General features: G+C 40.9%; 2 protein-coding genes across 5 annotated transcripts in view; both read right to left on the reverse strand.

Annotated features, from left to right (window-relative positions):
* LOC136446728 (trichohyalin-like) overlaps window positions 1–8,094 on the reverse strand; it is a 33,898-nt gene extending 25,804 nt beyond the window's left edge. The window contains exon 1 of the mRNA XM_066445252.1: window positions 7,980–8,094. Within this exon, the coding sequence (XP_066301349.1) occupies window positions 7,980–8,034 (55 nt within the window). The 5' untranslated portion in view covers window positions 8,035–8,094. The remainder of the gene's footprint in view (window positions 1–7,979) is intronic.
* LOC136446729 (secretin receptor-like) overlaps window positions 3,493–18,934 on the reverse strand; it is an 83,272-nt gene continuing 67,830 nt past the window's right edge. For 3 of the 4 annotated variants that reach the window (XM_066445256.1, XM_066445255.1, XM_066445254.1), the window contains exons 13-14: window positions 12,500–12,541; window positions 3,493–8,989 (exon numbers count right to left, since the gene is read on the reverse strand). In XM_066445256.1, the coding sequence (XP_066301353.1) occupies window positions 8,660–8,989; window positions 12,500–12,541 (372 nt within the window). In that variant the 3' untranslated portion in view covers window positions 3,493–8,659. The remainder of the gene's footprint in view (window positions 8,990–12,499; window positions 12,542–18,934) is intronic. The other variant, XM_066445257.1, reaches the window with a different exon arrangement.

An 18,934-nucleotide genomic window follows, 5' to 3' on the forward strand; every position in this document is an offset into this window, starting at 1 on the left:
TTAATGAGCGAGAATTACGCTGATTCTTTCTCATCCCAGCGCGCGCCCCGGAAAAAAAACAAACAAAGATGGCGGGCTGCAGGAGAAAAACACGTTGGGCAGACTCCTCCCCCTAAAAACACTAAGCTCCGCCCCAAAGCACAGTATGGGATAAGACCCCCTGTGTGTCACGAACTGTGCTCGATTGGGCACGATTCGTGACTGTGGCCGGGTGTCACAAACTGTGCTTTTGTCCCAGGCACGGTTTGTGACACGCGGGCACTGTCACAAACCGTGCCTGGGCACAGTACGTGACAAAGCATAGAACGTGACGCAACACAGCCCTAGCATCTCGAGGCGCAGGACCGTTACTGACGCGTATTGTCCTCGGGGCATGAAAGATTATTCGTCCAATGTGTATGGTAAATATCTTCCCAAAGACATCCTCGCGGTAGCTTCCTTATATGGATGCCTGAGTCCAGGATGTTCCATTACGGCATTAGTTCAGTGAAACCGCATGTCAAAGGGATTCTATATGTATGATCAGTGAAACTTCCGAGGTTGTCGAACGTGGGTTCTTGTGTTCTGTATGTCTCCCTTGGGTTTCTGATGTTTTGGCTTGGCACTGTATGTACTAAATCAGTACACACTTGCCCGTTCCCTGGGTATTTTGTCCTTAGATCACTAGGTGCTATTGGGACAATACGCAGAGTCCCATTTGGTTCACCACATACAGTTCAAGGACAAACAACCATCTCTTAACAGAGACGGGGGCGCCATAAACGTTCTAGGACTTTTGATTCACTATTATTTGAGCCAAGTGGTCCATCTGCACGACATGAGGTGGATTTTTATTCTTGACAAAGACTGGTGCATTCGAAATTTTGGGTTGTGATGGACATTACAGTTTAGGCCTCCTTCAAGAGCATGTGTTGAAAACGAACTTACCGGCACTTGGGTAGATGTTGTTGAGGTTGTATTGTGTATCTGCACCACATAGAGCGGAACCATGAAAGGCATGTCAATAATTATCTTCGCCGAGAAGATTATGTTTTCGGTTACGCTAGCTGTGGGGTGCGTCTGTATGTGTGTCAATAGCATAACTTGAGAAACCTTTGATGGATCTTCATGATTTTCGGTAGGTATGTAGAAGGTGTGCAAAGGAAGGTCAAATTCGAAAATGGTTCACCTGGCGTTTTCCAACAGTACTGCAGCGGATTTTGCATTTTTGTGTGTTTGTACGTAGGCAAAAAAGTGACGGAAACGTTGATGGATCTTCATGATTTTTGGTAGGTGAGTAGCGGTTGTGAAAACAAAGGTCAAGTTCATAAATGGTTCCACTAGCCTTTTCCGTCTGTACTGCAGCGGGCTTTGTGTGTATGTGTATTTGTATGTTTACAACATAACTCGAGAAGCTGTCGATGGTTCTGCATGATATTTAGTGGATGTATAGGGTGTACAGAATGGAAGGTCAAGTTCGATAATGGGTACCTAAGGCACTGTAGCTGAGCTTTAAAATTTGAGGGCATATTTTCTTCAATTGCTATGGTCATGATTTTTGTGTGGTAGATAGTTCATGCCACAGGAAGTAACTTGCGTAAGTTTGGGCCCCCTATGGGCTTGTTTGGAACTGCAGTGGGTATTTTTGTTTTGACGTTCGGACATGAATAACTTGAGAAGGGATCGACAGATCGTCGTCATGTTTGGTATGTAGATAGCTCAGAGTGTGCTTTACATAATAAAACTAACAAAATCAATCTAACTATGCAAATCAGGATCTAATTGGCATAATCAGTAAGGAAAGTTTGGCAATTCGCTGCATTTCATAATGGGACTCTCAAACATGTGACAGTGTCCCCGTAAACAGGTCATATAAACAGATTGCCTTGCAAAAGTAGGTCATATAAACAAGTGGAGCACAGCACTACACTCCAAGCAGAGGTGTGGGTCCGGCTGTTTTTTTTTTTTTAGTTTTCAGTTTAGGCGTTTTTTCCAATGCACGTTGGCGACATAACGAAAAGGGGACAAAATAGAAAGCTCGACAAAAACACCTAAAAACAACCTCAAAATCCAGCCGGACCCACTCCTCTGCTTGGAGAGTACACTGCTCCCAAACTGCACCACTGCTAGGTACGGAATAGGCACATGTACTATGTCTTTCAAAATGTATATGATATGGAATAAAGATTTATTCTATTCATATATATTGACCTATATATTTCATCTTCACTTTCCACTTACGACACTGCAATATCAAACCTTTGTCGCCCATATAATATCAACATACTCATATTTTTAATGACCAGTTATAACATATTCACCCGAGGTTCCAGACCGACCGCGGGTAGGATCGCCCGACGGCCGTAGGCCGGAGGGCTATCCGACCCGCGGGAGGGCTGGGACCGAGGGTGATGTGGAATGCACCGTGTTGTATCTTATTTATGTCATACCCACCAGAGAAAACAAAAAGAAATTGCTCCGTGAAACAGTGCACTGCTTGCCCTTATGTAAAATGGACAAGTCCATACTGCCACTCAAAAATTGAGTTTTGTATAATCACCCCAGTCCAAGATTGGATTTTAAAGAATTGCCCCCGCACGGGAATGGACTCTTCCGGCATCGTCTCTAGTTAGAATGGGCCAGTTTAAAAACACTCCCTCTCCAAAAATGGACTTTTGCTTAATCACCCAGGACAAAATGGAATTTTTAGAAATTCATTCCCCGTGCGGGAATGGACTCTTTCAGTGACACTCCGTGTAAAATGGACAAGTCCAGAAACGTGCATAATAACCCAAGTCCAAAATTGAATTTCAGAAAATTGTCCCCCTGTGCAAGAATCGACTCTTCCAGTACCATCTTAGATCAAAATGGACCCATCCCAAAACACACAAAAATTTCCACTAAAAAAGGGACTTTTGCATAATTATCACAGTCAAAAATTGACCCGCAGTTTTCCTTCCCTGTTGAGGGTGGGATTGTACGGATTCCTCTCATATATTGCCTCCCTAACTCCACTCCTTGACCATACGGAGTAGTGATGTTGACCTTGTTTCTGTTGGTTATTATGGTCTGCACTTGAGTGTTTTTGAGACTGGTCAGACGGTTTGAGAGCTGTGTTGAAAGTCCAGTTTTGGTAGCCACACTTGGCCAGGGCACCTCGGAAGTGTACATGTCTATGTTCGTCTGTTTTTGCCTTGTCTGAGGGGATGATGTCGTGTGTCCGGTAGAAGCTAAGTTTTTATAACTGTCAGTTTGTGTTCCAAAGGGTGGTGAGAATCAAAGCTATTTGGTGATAGCCGTATTTGATTTGAAATATTGCTTTTCTAGCTCATTTTGTTTCTGTTTTGCAGTTTTGCACTTGCTGAAGCTTTGGCGTTGGCTTTTGGCATTAGTTTTGTTTCATACATTTATTTTGATGTTAGCGCTTGTGCCATGTGTCATGTGTGTAATCTTATATGGAAAATTTATGACAAGAACGATGAGAAAATACTAACAAGGAGTGAATGAAGATTGTTTAGTATTCCTTTTGAGTTGACACTCAATCTATTTATTGAAGAATACACCGTCTTACAGATAGCTGATTGCAGGTATGGTACAACAGGAAGAAGAGGAACACTTGTATTCTTGTCATTTAATGCGGTCCCCCCTCCCGGGGGACTTCTGGTGGGGGGGGGGGGTCATTACTGGATGCTATATCTATGAATAAGTGGCTATTGGCACATCGCTTGTATGGACGAAGTATTTATATCATGATATGGACACATTTAAAGTATGGCTGTCATTTTCACAATATATGACACGCGCGCATGTTGGTCATAATATTTACATAGTATTTCAGTCCAGACGGTTCAATAAAAAGGCCCATTGGTATGCAATGAGACAATGCCATCCACATCAGTGTTTAGCAATAAACCAAAAACATAAAAGCCACAGAAAAGTTACAGGACATTAGATATCATTGAGAGTTCAACAGCGATCGTACCGGACAGAACAGTGATAATCAGAGCACACATGAGACCGGGAGCAATCTGTATCGAGACAAGATATCCAACCATTCCGGCCTTATGTACATCACATGGACTGATAGAGCTAAAAAGCACACAAAACTTACCGGTAACATCCACGTCTAGATACAATTGGCACTTCCTGCAGACATTTTTGAACGGTAGAATTATACCAACCGGTTTGGTCTAATGTCTGCAAATACGTATTTACGCATATACTCTTTTTACACTCGTCGTGCTAATGAATTTGCACCACACTGCATTAAAGCAGATCATATATACATGTAATAGACACCAATGCTAGAATAACAGCTTAATTAAATTTTGGCCCATGTTCAAAAGTTATTCACCTAATCTAGAAATGATTAGGAATCAGATGACACCGTGCAGATTTCCGTTTCAACAAATCAGATAAGTCTTATGCTCAAAGTATTTCAAAATCCTGTCACAAAACAAACACAAGGATTACAACGGTTCTTTGGCGACACTGGAACGACAGACCTACCATTGGCATAACCTCACTAATATCAACTTCTCTCAATGCTATATCTACTCATTGACTGAACACATTCTCAATTTGCAATGCATTTACACATTCGATTTCGTATATATATAAACTACGCACAAAAAGTTCGGAAACTTAACTTTGGTTGATCATATCTCCGTTGTTTTTTTACCGATTTTAATGCATTAAATATCATTATAAAGCTTGTGTGATTCCCTTTTCTGTGATACCAAACTTATTGTGATTGAAAACCCACGGAACAAGTACCAGGACTAATAACGTGAGTGGGTCACAGAGAAAAAGGGGCCAAAAATTCCCTGTTAGTGTCATACGCGCGCTGTGACATCCTATTGGTATGGGCGCGGATGATGATTCAATATATTGTTTCCTCATGTTCTAAGGTTATTTCTAGAACACAGACCATCCAAGGTTATTTCTAGCACAAAGAACATCCAAGGTTATTTTTAGCACATCGATCCAATTGTTCACACCAGAGCATTTGGTGGTGGCAGCGTCATGGTATGGGGAGGCATTAGATCCAGGGGAAAGACAAGACTTGTCATTGTACCAGGAACCCTCAATGCAGACAGATATCGTGACACAGTACTTGATCCGGTGGCCATCCCTTTCCTCCATAACATGGGGCCGACTGCCTTGCTGCAAGATGATAACGCCCGCCCACACCGGGGAGGGATCATCGCAGACCATCTCCAGCATGTACAGAGGTGTAGAGAGGATGGAGTGGCCCTCTAAGAGCCCGGACCTAGACCCCATCGAACATCTATGGGATCAGCTTGGGCGAGCTGTCCGTGCAAGAGTGACCGAGAGAACAACGCTAGCTGACCTAGGACGACTGCTGGTGGAGGAATGGGACGCTATCCCACAGCATCGCATTGCGCGACTGGTGACGAGTATGAGGAGGAGGTGCCGTGCTGTAGTGACAGCGCGTGGCTGGGCCACCCGTTACTAAGACTCCTTGCTAACCCGTTACTAAGACACAGATTGTTGGTTTTGATAAAGAATAAACTTAGCTTTCATTAATATGTCTTGTTTATTCTTGTTTATTTTTCACAATACCCTCGTACAGAAGTCAATATCAACAGAAGAATATGTACGGAATAGCATGTTTGACTATAGTGAGGTAATCTGGGCACTTTATTTCTTCGACCAACTCACTTTAGCAGGCCTGATTCTCGTTTCATGAACTCGCAATCACAATAAGTTTCGTATCATGGGAAAGGAAATCAAAATGATATGTAACACATTGAAATCGGTAAAAAAATTACGGATATATGATTGACCAAAGTTAAGTTTCCGAACTTTTTGTGCGTAGTTTATATATATGTATATTCTCTTTGTTATTATGCCATTAACTAACATTTCCAACGTTTGATTCTTAAAATTATCGGCGATTCGTAGTCTGTTGCTTGTCGTCACTTTTGGTTGAAAGATTATATGAACTTATCAATTATCAATTGGTCAATTGAACCAACTTCTGGGAACTGTCATGGTAACGAAGAAAGTACGTATGTGTGCATGCATGCAAGCTTGTGTGTGCGCGTGCAGTGTGAATGAGAATATGTATGTACGTGTGTGTGCTTGTGTGCGAATATGTGTGTAAGTGTAAGTTCATGTGTATGTATGAATGTTTGTACGTATGTGTTTATGTCTGTGTGCGCATGTATATGTGTGCGCGTGCGTGTTTGCATGTCTGTGTAGGTGTACTTGTGTATGTGTGTAAATTGACAAATTGCATGGTGCATAATATGTGATTCAATTGAAATACTGCATCAATTTCATTGCCACACGATGATTAACAAGATGGACACTGTCATCATGTTCTCCTAAGGTGATCAGTGATTTCTGCATTTTCATCTTTTTGGGACAATTCTACAATACTCCAACTGGCAGTAGCTGTGTGTAGTCAATAAATCTGACTGCGATATAAGAGCTAATTGATATAATCAATGCTACCATTGGCTTTATAGGTTATAAATTGTTTGTTTAGTTAATTCTATTGATAGCTAACTCATTCACCATGGCTGATGCAGACTCGTCCTATGAATGGATATGGAGAGAATCATTTTTCTCGGTAATGACGTGTGAACAGGCGCACATGCCCCCTAAATAATAGAATGGTGCGTATATGAAGGTTAGACATCCAGGCAATACGATGCGCAAGATATCGGTTACTGAAACAGCAGGTTAGATTTTGGAAACGAACAGACGTTTCAGGTAACGTAGCGCCACACATTAGCTCCTGTATTGCATAATCAGGCTCTCCTGTGACTGTGTAGCCCAATCCTGGATCTGCACACTCTGCTGCAGGCCGGGCATGTAAAGCCCTGTGTAGGTGGAGACTGGGCAGCAGCAGCTTTCCTGTGGTTTCTCTTCTCTGCAGCAGACTCTCTTCGAGCTGTTTCGAGTCTTTCTGCACCTCTTTTGGTTGCTGCTCTCCAGGCGTTTCTGTCATTTGCAAAGTTCTCCCATTCTTTTACAGGTATCTTATTACCTGGATGTCTAACCGTCATCGACATTCAACGACAGGACTTTCAAACATGTGGCATATGTCACTGGGAAAGAGGGGAATGTCGATAAATATCATTTGAGCAAATGAAGACTTGATTTGAATGATTGATGAGAACATGCTATGTAATGCCATATTGGTAAATGGTGGGAATTTGGTACTTGCATCAGTCGGTACGTTATTTGGAGAAGGCATGAGGTCGTGGAACTCTAGTTTACATATAAATTCACAGTTTTGCCTGTTGGACTACAGATCTTAATCAGCCACTGTAGAAAGGTAGTCGATGCAACCTGAAAGGTCTGGCCGTTTTTAAAATCTCTCCAGCTTCATGGATAATTGTTGCCTTACGTATCAGAATGGTGGGGATGCCTTTAAACTGCTGCAAGCTCAATAGGTTATGACGTCAGACTAGGCAGTGTTTGCTTACCAAAGCTGTGGGGTAATGAATTCATACAGTACTGTTAGTTGGATTTTCTGCTGGATGCTGGGAACACATTTCGTCTTGCTACGTTTATGAAGGTTAGACACCAGGTTAACAATATCCAAATACAATCCAATCTCTCCAACTGGATAAGATGCGGGGATTGCTTCCGGACATTTCGAGTGACAGCCTTCACTCTTCTTCAGCGTTACTAGAATGATCTACAACCCCACATTAAACTGGAAGGGAGGACTGTCCAGTAAATGGGACGCCGCTTTGAAACACTTTGGAACTATCCCAACATGTTTTACGTTTGACTGACATTTGCATACGATCCGTAAGAGTTAGTTACTTTGACATGTTCAATCCTTTGTTCAGTTAGATGTACTAGTGTTGATTCGTTCTGCCAGTTCATTCTCGTGACGCTGAACAAGGGCGATGATGTCACTCCAAACGTCCGGAGGAAATCTCCGAATCTTATTAAGTTGGACAGATTGAATTGTATTTTTATTTCTTCTTGTTGTTTAATGCGTATTTACTTACTTAGACTTAGATCCTCCCGTGCCAAGTGGCACATCGGGCAGCAAGCTTCCTCCATGCGTATTTAGGCCAGATTGATTTGATTATACGGATGACACCCCGGGAATCCCAAAACTGATGCGAGCGTGCGAATAAAAAAAAGTTATTATGAAATCTACGTTGTCAGGAAGGATGAACAATACACTCAGTATACAGTATACTTGATAACAGATTATTCATTTTTCTTCTTTCGCATCTTCTTCTTTGAAGACTTTGAAATTGACTTTGGCATTCTGCGACATTAGTATCCGTTTTCAGAAATGTTTATTTTTGCAATTTACAGCATATATTCTCTCGTTTTGCAGCTTGTTTGTATCATTTACGTCATGGCCGAAAACGTTTTTTTTTTAAACGGACGAAAATTGATGCGGGCGCGGATATCATCCATATGAAGCCCTCTTCACACTTGTGCGTATATATATTTCCGCATGAGTTGCGTATTAACATGTTTTGAGTTTAGGTTAAGTTTACAAACAAAGAAGTCATTTCTTGGTTCGATAACTAGGCTGCACAACGATGGGTCAAGGTAGAAATTTACTTCTTCCCCATGAAATTTATCTAAACCAAAATATATTTATGCGAAACTCATACGCATTTGATTATGCGCGCAAGCGTGATAGGGCCCTTATCAAATCAACTTGGCCTTATAAAGTTGTGTTTGCCACTCGGTGCGTCCCATTTTGAATAAGCAGGGGAGACTCTTGAGGTCCCTGTGACGCCAGAGAGCTTCTCGAGGCTGCGTTCCGTGACGTCAGGGGGCTTCTCGGGGGTGCGTTCCGTGACGTCAGGGGGCTTCTCGGGGGTGCGTTCCGTGACGTCAATGGGCTTCTCGGGGGCGTGTTGGCAGGACTGTCACGCGAAGACCCCCGGCTCATTAGTGACATGGTTGTGTGCGGCATTGCAACGTGTTGGTGCCCACCCAGAGCTCGGCTTTCCCTCCACAGCCGCCATCTTCTCTTCAACTCCGTCTGTACCTGGGCAAGAAAATAGACGAGAAACACGTGCTCGTGACGTCAGACTTGTGATGACGCGTCCGTGACGTCATACCATTACATCTCTGACATGTGTGTCATTTACTTGCAAGAGAAACTGTCCTCTGGCGTAACTTGGGTTTCGGGGGTTCCTTGTCTTTCTCCACAAATATCAGAAATTGGCAAAGTTTAGATCACGCTCACTGCCAAATGCTTTAACGTAGCGCAAAATTCAAAATTCTCTTTTTAGACCAATGCCTAAACTTTTATTAAAATGGTGTGAAGTCGATGTACAAATAGATTTAAGTACTTGGGCATCCTTGAGACAATATGATGTTTTAAGGCTATAAAAAACTATAATTTTTGCCTAACTTTGATACGCTATACGTCTCAAAGTGTACAATATTTTCGCTTGAAATTTATCAGAAATACAGGTACATGGAATAGCTACTGAATAAGTGCTTGCAAAGTTTGGGTTCTTGATTTGATAGCCTGTGGTTGCTATCAGAAGTAGGTCACTTTTCGTGATTTCAGAAAAATGTGATTTTTCCTAACTTTGAAATACAAATCTGACAAACTAAGATATTTCTGTAGTGTATATTCCTGTCAAAACTAGACCTTATTGTTGTTTATAAATTGCATGCTAGCAAAAATTGGCCCATAACACTGCAATTAACTGTGCATAATGATAAACGCTACAGACGTACGTTCGCATAGATTGATTTATACTTATCATATAGGTAGTTAATGATTGTTTTTAACTAATTGAAAAGAATCATTTTCTAATAACTATAGAAACTTCATAGATATCAATTTGTGCGAACGTACGTTTGTAGCTTTGATCATTCTGCAGATGGAAAACATAATTTTACTGCAGTGTTAAGTACTAGTACCAAAGTGCTGTATTTTCTCCTAGAAAAAAAAAATCAAATTAAGGGCAACAAAATCAGATTTAGAATTATTTCATGACCCAATCTTCAGCACTACATGTAAAACAATTCTCTCTTAATTCATAAGTGGGAAAAGAATGGAAAGTCAAAATGCCAATTTAGCCAGGAAGGAAACCTTAATATTGATAATAAACCATTCTTATGGAGGGATACGCTGGATCAGAGTACTCTAGTTCCGTGAATAGTTTCATCAGGTTGGTAAGTCACTGAATAAAAAGACTCTTTTACACAACCAAGAGATTTATTCAACCGACGTTTCAGTGACCATCTGTCACCTTCTTCAAGGCAATTTTGACTGGTTCACATAGCATAGTGATGTCATCCCCTGTTATGGTACATATGTAAATATTTTGCGTTTGCATCTCATCAATATGTATAAGCAGCAACACCCGTGCTGCATTGCTATGCGAACCAGTCAGAATTGCCTTGAAGAAGGTGACAGATGGTCACCGAAACGTCGGTTGAATAAATCTCTTGGTTATGTAAAAGAGTCTTTTTATTCAGAGTACTCTGGTTGTTCATGATATTTCGGATCCAGATGGTAAAGTGCCTTTTTATAGAGAATCAAGATTGAAAGTTAATACAACTATTTCGAAGTTTGTTTATAACAGATTAATATCAGCACTCAGCAGTCTACCCTTTTTGCAAATTGAATTGTTTCAATGTAAACAAGAGCTTCTAAAAAAAGCTGGCCATATGACCTCATTGTGGTGGGGATGAAACGGTTAAAGTATAGTTTGTAAAAAGAACTAAATTGCACAAGTGCAGTGTTAAGTTTTATTCAGTTTTGTGAAGTTTGGTATGAAATAAACTGTTTTCAAAGTCAGCTTCAAGAAAGCTTTATAAAAAAGCTGACTGGGGCGCATTTGGAAGAAATGAAATGAAAGTTTCTGCATAAAATATGCCAATGAGACTCATTAGCATAATGTATGTGGTGCATTCACCTTTCCTAAAGGCATGTACAAATCAAATATGACATCTCTTACGTGCAATAACTTATGACGCGCCCTAACATGTGACGGATGTTTTAGTGATCTTATTATGCATACGTACGCCGTGTTTGTGTCCACTGACTACGCTCATAAGGAAGGCAAATAAACCAAGTTCATGCACATAATTGTCATTTGCATTCAAAACATATGTGTACATATTCATTTCTTGTTTTGTCAAGAATAGTATTTTGACAATAATGATGGCAACGCTGAGTAGAGGGTCACTGCGTAACTAGACGGCCCGGCACCTAAATATACGGCCTGTGCCAAGCAGATACACAACTATCATACACATAAGAAATATAATTTCATAAAACACACAAAAATTGGGTCTTTAAGTGTTTGTTGAGAAGAAAACCGACCAAAGAAACAACGAAAACATCGCTGCCGTCTGGCGACGTTGTTTTCCCGCCATTTTTCGGGGCCGCGATGGTGGCGGACGGCGATTCAACGCACAGCTTTGTAACGCTCTAACATGTGATTGGTACCGTCTATGAAAAGGAAACTGAATACAGAGATTAAAGATATTTCCCAATAAGTAGACGGAGTATTGTTGATGTAAGCGGTGTCGTTTTTCCTTAATGATTTTGTAAGTCGGGTCGCATGCAAGACGTAAGTCGGGCCGCGCGCAAAGTGCGTAGTAGCCTATTTCCCGTGAAAACATGAGCTAGGATGTGCTAGATATAGCCCTTCTCACATGACGTTAGAAGTACACACATTCAATATTTTCCGGTCCAAAGAAAGCTAGAATATAGCAGACTTCAAGCCTTATTTACATTTCCCTAACTTCATCACCAACTTCCGAAGAGGGCAAAATTACCAAAGCGTAATAAGTTAGGCACACTATCTGGCGTAGCACTAAATCGGAAGGTACATTCGTGAAAATGTCTCACAGCGTATTCCGCATGTAACGCGGAGCGTGAATGGCCCATGGACAGTATGAATACAGTCCTTGTCCATGTATTTTCTTTAGATTAATCTGTTTCAAAAATCATTCATTAAAACATGACCATTCTCTGGCAACCAGCAATGGAGCGCCGTGAGTTCGAGCGCGTAAAAAAACGTCATATGTTTGGGCACCCCCCGTTAGCATTTATCGTAAGGGAAATACAATTTGCATAAATCATGCAAAAGAAGAAGAAGAAGAAAAAGATGAAGAACACGCCAGCAAAAACAATATATTTCCTCCTTATATAAAAAGTAAATAAAAAAATAGATAAAAAAAAAGAAAAAGAAAAGGAAAAAAGTTTGCACACGCATGCACACACATACATACATGTACATACACAGGTATACACATCTACATATTACATTCATCCATTCGTACACATACACATACACATACCCTACCCCCACGGATAAACCCACCTCATTCACGCACAGAAGTAGTGCGATTTGCTACTCATGCAATTGCATTAAATTGATTTGAAAATAGAACAAAGGCTAAATCGTTGCCAGTTGGACAGATAATGTTTCCTACATAATTCGCTGTTAGATGCAAAGTTTATTCATTCAATTAGGTTGGTAAATTTCCAGTTGAACCAGTTGAACAGAAGAAAACAGTTCCTCACCTCTCCGTTTAGAAAACAGTATAATACAGCCACGATCAACCCCTGCGAGCGAAGAAGAAACAGAGAAAAATTAACGAATAAATAGAGATTATGAAATGGATCAATGATATTTCAATACATATTCTTATGCCTATAGAGTATACATAGTACATGCTCCAGGGAATAATCAAATCCAATTTTAAGTCTGGCATTAGATGATTATCTTACATCGTGGTAAATCTACCGTTTACACTCAAGTTACACACAGCGTTGGTACGGCAGCTATAGGAAGTCCTGTCCAATCAAATACCTCCTATCTAAAACGGTCACGTATATAGTTACCTGCAATCAACGCCGCTCATTACCCGTGTCTACGGTTGCACTTACTTAAATGAGAAACCATCTGTAGACCGGAACCATTACGTTGAAAGCCTTCAAAAATTTATCCGATGACTAAAAACAGCTCGTAACAACTATTTGTTCCATTATGCTTAGTTATATTTTGACTATAAGTATGGTCAAAATATATTGTCTTTGGTCATGTTTCTTTCTCCTCCTCCTCCCCTCCCCTCCTCCTCCTCCTGTCATATCTTCAAATCGATTCATCTCGGTCGTCCCTGGGCCAAATGGGCTGAAATTTGGTATGCAGGTGCATACCCAGACGTTTTTTTCTTCATTTTTTCATATAGGTTTCTAAAATGATTTTATTGAGGTCTTTGGCCATATTCAGACCAAAAACGCACATTATGAACTCCAGTGCCATGGTATTGAAACCAAAGGACCTGGAATCTGGTGTAGTCGTGCATTGAATATTTACCCAAAGGACCCCATTATCACTTTTGGCATACACTACTTCAAAATGATTTATCTTGTGATTATCTTTGCCGAGTACTATAGTGCTCGGGGAAGATAATGTATTTGGTTGAGCCAGCTGTTTGGTGGGTCTATATGTATGTCAAGATCATAACTCAAGAAACCTTTGATGAATCTTTATTATTTTTGGTAGTTCAAAAATGGTTTACCTTGCGTTTTTCAACAGTACTGCAGCGGACTTTGAATTTGTATGTGTTTGTATGTAGGCAAAAAAAGTGACAGAAACGTTGATGGATCCTCATGATTTTTTGTAGGTGTGTAGATGTTGTACAAACGGAGGTCAAGTTCAGAAATGGTTCCCCTGACATTTTCCTTCAGAACTGCAGCGGGCTTTGTGTGGATGTGAATTTGTCTGTGGACAATATAACTCCAGGAGCTGTTTATGGTTCTGTATGATATTTAGTGGATGGGTAGGGTTTACAGAAAGGAAGGTCAAGTTCGAAAATGGGCCTTCTAGCGGGTACCTAAGGTACCGCAGCCGAGCTTCAAAAATTTTGGAGCATGTTTTCTGAAAGTGCTATGGTCATGATTTTTGTGTGGTAGATAGCTCATGCCACAGGAATTAAGTTGTGGAAGTTTGTGCCCCCTAGCTTCTTGTTTGGAACTGCAGTGGGTGTTTTTGTTTTGACCTTCGGACATGAATAACTTGAGAAGGGGTCGACAGATCGTCGCGAAGTTTGGTGTAGAGAGCTCAGATTGTGCTTTGCACAACCAATGACTAATTATGCAAAGTAGGAGCTAATTGGCATAATTAGTAAGGATAGCTTGTAAATCCACTACATTATATATTGGGCATGTGACAGTGTTCTCGAAACAGGTCAACAGAGGGCCTTGCCTAAAAGTATAAATAAACAGATGGGGCAGTCTGCACTCCAAGCATATGTGTGGGTCCGGTTGGTTTTCATCGTGTTCAGTTTAGGAATTTTTTGTCCAACACACGGTTGGAGGCATAACGAAAAGGGGACAAAATAGAAAGCCTGACAAAAACACCTAAAACATGTCAAAAACCAGCCGGACCCACTCCTCTGCTCAGAGAGTACACTGCACCAAAACTGCACCACTGCTAGGTATTACCTAGCACCGTATGAAAAAGTCACATGTACTACAGTCTTGCAAAATGTGTATGATATGGAATAAAGATGTATTCTATTCATATATATTGACTGTACCATTTAATTATAACTTTCAATTTTTTGATGACCAGTTATAACAAATATCAGCACACTATACACATATACTAGTCCTGTACCACCAAGTGATTTGTGTCCCTAATAATCTAAACTGGACTCATCCCCCCCCCCATCATAACTTTCAAACGGTATGGTGTGTGATCAAGTTTGCAGGGGGTGATAAGCATGTAAATATTAATCACTCTCCACAATAAGCCTAAGTTTGTGGAACTCTAGTTTTAAATGAAGTTATGGTTATTTTCACGCACCATCGCCGGCGCGTCAGCATTACGAAATCGGCAACCAATAGGCGCGCGACATGTAGTATAAGCGATGGCGTGATCCGTCAACTCGGATACAGCCAATGGGGAGGTGTCTTTCAAATTCCCCAAACTGCAGCTGTTTGAGGTTATTCTTTTGACAAAACGGGGACAAAACCTCCATAGAATACCGCAAACTCCTACCGCGGTAGTGGACAGTTGGTGCCGCTGTGCGATTCAACAAAAAAAAACACCAAATACGACTGGAAGTTTGATAGTTTTATGTACGTCCGTGTATGATTGCAGCGCATGCAGTCAGAAAAGCTAACAATAATCCGACGTTATACACAGGCCATGAAACACGCATCAAGTTTCGCTAGACGTCTTGCAGAACTTTCCAGTACCACAGGAGAGTGCGTAATGTCCCGCAGAAATGTGCGGTGCACTCTGCAGAAATGTGCGGTGAGTTCCATGATCCAGAACTCTGTGCAAATTTCGCAGAATTCGAATAGGTTCCGCAGAAAATCCTACACCATCCCACACGAAATTTCTTCCGGGAAAGAAATCTTTCGCAAACTGTGTTTACATTGAATTTGCATGATGCTTGTATTTCATCCATACTACAGTATGGATGTAATATATTGTTTTCTCTCATTTTTCATCTTCTTCTCCTGTCAAATCTTCAAATCTACTAGTATTAATCTTTGTCATTTTTTGGCCAAACGACTTGAAATTTAGCACAAGGCAAATACCCCCGGATGATTTTTCTCATTTTTGTTGGTATGGGGCTTTTAAAATAATTTTATTGAGTTTTTGCCATTTTCAGACCAAAACTGTATATTTTGGCCTCCTGTGCTCTTTAATTGCAGCCTAATGACCGTAAATTTGCTTTTGGGGTACATAGAACAAATGCTCAAAGAACTTTATTCGCATTTTTGTCATACACCACTTCAAATATGATTGGGGGGGGGGAGATAATTGACTGTTTTACTCATATGACCATATATGGTGTTGCCATATACGGCCACATCTTTATTCCTATGGCCAGGTTGACTAATTCGGTCAGCCAATGAGAGAGTGCTTTTCAAATCACCATGCATTTTCAAAACTGGAGCTGATTGGTTGAAATAGTCAATCCAATTTGGAGCACCAACTCTTACATATGCAGGGCATGACAACTTCACTGCCCCCTGACCGCCGTCCTTGTGTTGTAAATACTGTGCCATACTGAAGTAATGATCAATTGAAAAGGTTCAAAATTTACTCCTGCATTAAAAAAAATTCTTGCGGTGTTTCTATCATAAATGTAATACATATTCCTCCATGTATATATAACGGGGGGTGCCCAACCTTCGGACGTTTTTTTACGCGCTGGAACTCACGGCGCTCCATTGCTGGTTGCCAGAGAATGGTCATGTTTTAATGAATGAATTTTGAACACATTCATCTTAAGACCATACTTGGACAAGAAATGTATTCATACTGTTCATGGGCCCTTCATGCTCCGCGTTACATGCGGAAGACGCTGTGAGACGTTTTCACGAATGTACCTTCTGATTTAGTGCTACGCCAGATAGTGTGCCTAACTTCGTACGCTTTGGTAATTTTGCTCTCTTCGGAAGTTGGTGATGAAGTTAGGGAAATGTAAATAAGGCTTGAAGTCTGCTATATTCTAGCTTTCTTTTGACCGGAAAATTTTGACTGTGTGCACTTCTCACGTCATGTGAGAAGGGCTATATCTAGCGCATCCCAGCTCATGTTTCCACGGGAAATAGGCTACTACGCGGCCCGACGTACGTATTGAATGAGGCCCGACTTACGAAATCATTACGAAAAAACGACACCGCTTACATCAACAATACTCCGTCTACTTATTGGGAAATATATTCGCCATCTCTGTATTCAGTTTCCTTTTCATAGACGGTACCAATCACATGTTAGGGCGTAACAAAACTGTGCGTTGAATCGTTCCGTCACCATCGCGGCCCCAAAAAATGGCGGGAAAACAACGTCGTCAGACGACAGCAATGTTGACGTTGTTTTTCTTTGGTCGGTTTTCTTCTCAACAAACACTTAAAGACCCAAATTCTTAGTGTTTTATGAAGTTATTTTTCTTATGTGTATGATAGCTGTGTAACTTATGTATCTGCTTGGCACAGGTCGTATATTTAGGTGCCGGGCCGTCTAGCTACGCAGTGACCCTCTACTTAGCGCTACCATCATTATTGTCAAAATACTACTTTTCGACAAAACAAGAAATGAATATGTACACATATGTTTTGAATGTAAATGACAATTATGTGCATGAACTTGGGTTATTTACCTTCCTTATCAACTTAGTCATTGGACACAAACACGGCGTACTTATGCAAAATAAGATCAGTAAAAAATCCATGCGATGTTGGGGCGCGTGCGATGTTCGGGCGCCCCCCGTTATATAGTAATGGCTTGTTTTTTTCGCTAGCAATAAGAGTACCCAAGGTTCATCTCCCTACAAGTGGTTGTGTATCTTTTTGTTAGCAAAATCTTTGGAATTGTAGAATCACTGGTATGTGTTAATGTTACATTACGAAATACGCATCAGAAATTTGCAGTACGTCCAGCAGAAATTTGTGAACTTTTGCACAACTTGAGTTGGTTCCGAAGAACTGTGTAATGCAAAATTTTCTGGACTTTCAGATTGGGAAATTCTTCCGCAGAAGAAATCTTCAGCCAAGGTGTAGTTGTTTTCATCCTGAAATTTGCATGGTACTTGTTGGTCTATTTGCCTCTGGAAGAGTCCATTCTTGTATGCGGGGAACATTTGTTAAAATTTAATTTTGGAATTGGTTGATTATGAAAAAGTCAATTTTGTTTGGATGAGGGGAGGGAAATGGATGAAATATGTTGTATTTGCTCTCGCAAATATTGCCTTTCTAGTTCGTCCTAATTTTCACGTATTTGTTGATGATTTGTGGATATTAAGGGGCTTGTTAGAGCAGCAGGTGCTGGCACTTTCGCCGAACACAGCGGCCGTGTGGTTTCCAAATAAACATTTTTGTCTTCCGACCGTCTGTCAGTACGCCTGGAGGAAGGATTCAACATTCAGTGCAAGTCCGTTAGCTAGAACGGCAGCAAGCAAACACCTAGAAATTAAGAAACAACTGTTGCCTGATTTATTTATTTCAACAACACAGGAGGGTTAGTTTCAGGTCAGTCAGAAAATGTTATCATTGAAGTTGTTTGAAGATGTCTCTGTAAAACTTCCAACACGCCGTCACATAAGAGCAAACCTACAGTTTGAATTACATGGATCAAATCCGCTCTATGTAGCGATGTTACGGATTATGCAGACAAATAAAAGCCGTCGCAATTCCAATTATAGTTAGAATAATACATGTGCTTTTCTTATATGAATAAAGGTCCCATCTCGTGCTTCTGCTAATATGTTGGATGCGGCCTATCATTCTTTACTATTACGCATTGTTTTCACACTTTCAGGAAGAAATCAACGTTATATCGGGTTGCCTATTTTCATATTTCATAGTTTCATATAGGTCATGTATTTTTATATTCAGTGACTTTAGAATAGCACGCGACGAAAAGTGAAAGTTTGTACAAGCGAAGTATTCCTGCGAAAACCCGGTCTTTCGCTGGGGGTGTTTCGCAGAAAGTTTCACAGTTTCCGCGAAAAATCTCCCAAGCCTTTGCGGTAAGAAGTTGCGAAACTATGCGGAAGGCTCTTGGCGTCTCACAGAACTTTTAGGGAGAATTTGTTGCACAGGGGTGATTTTGGAACAGTCAAATTTTGCAGGGGGGGGGGGGAGATGGCCACAAGTGCAGAGTTGTTGTACGAGACAATGTGTCCTCCATTAGAAGTGTAAATTTTGCCAAACAAGGGCAAATAGTGAGATTTGTTGCAGGGAGAAGCCGGGTGGGGAGGGCGGCCCGCCATGACGCACGATTCCCAGCGAGTAGAACACTGCACGCGCTCCATAAATGGTAGCAAATTAGAAATGTATACTATTGCTCATGTTCTGAAACCGAATTTGTATGCTTCAAATGTATATCATTGTTGTATTCCTGTGAGTGGTAGTCGTTATATTTATCTTCATGAAAAATGGAGATATTGTGTGTGTGTCTCTGTGTGTGTGTGTTTCCGGACTATTGTAGTC

The sequence above is a fragment of the Branchiostoma lanceolatum genome, chromosome 13, assembly GCF_035083965.1.
Source record: "Branchiostoma lanceolatum isolate klBraLanc5 chromosome 13, klBraLanc5.hap2, whole genome shotgun sequence".
Lineage (NCBI taxonomy): Eukaryota > Metazoa > Chordata > Leptocardii > Amphioxiformes > Branchiostomatidae > Branchiostoma > Branchiostoma lanceolatum.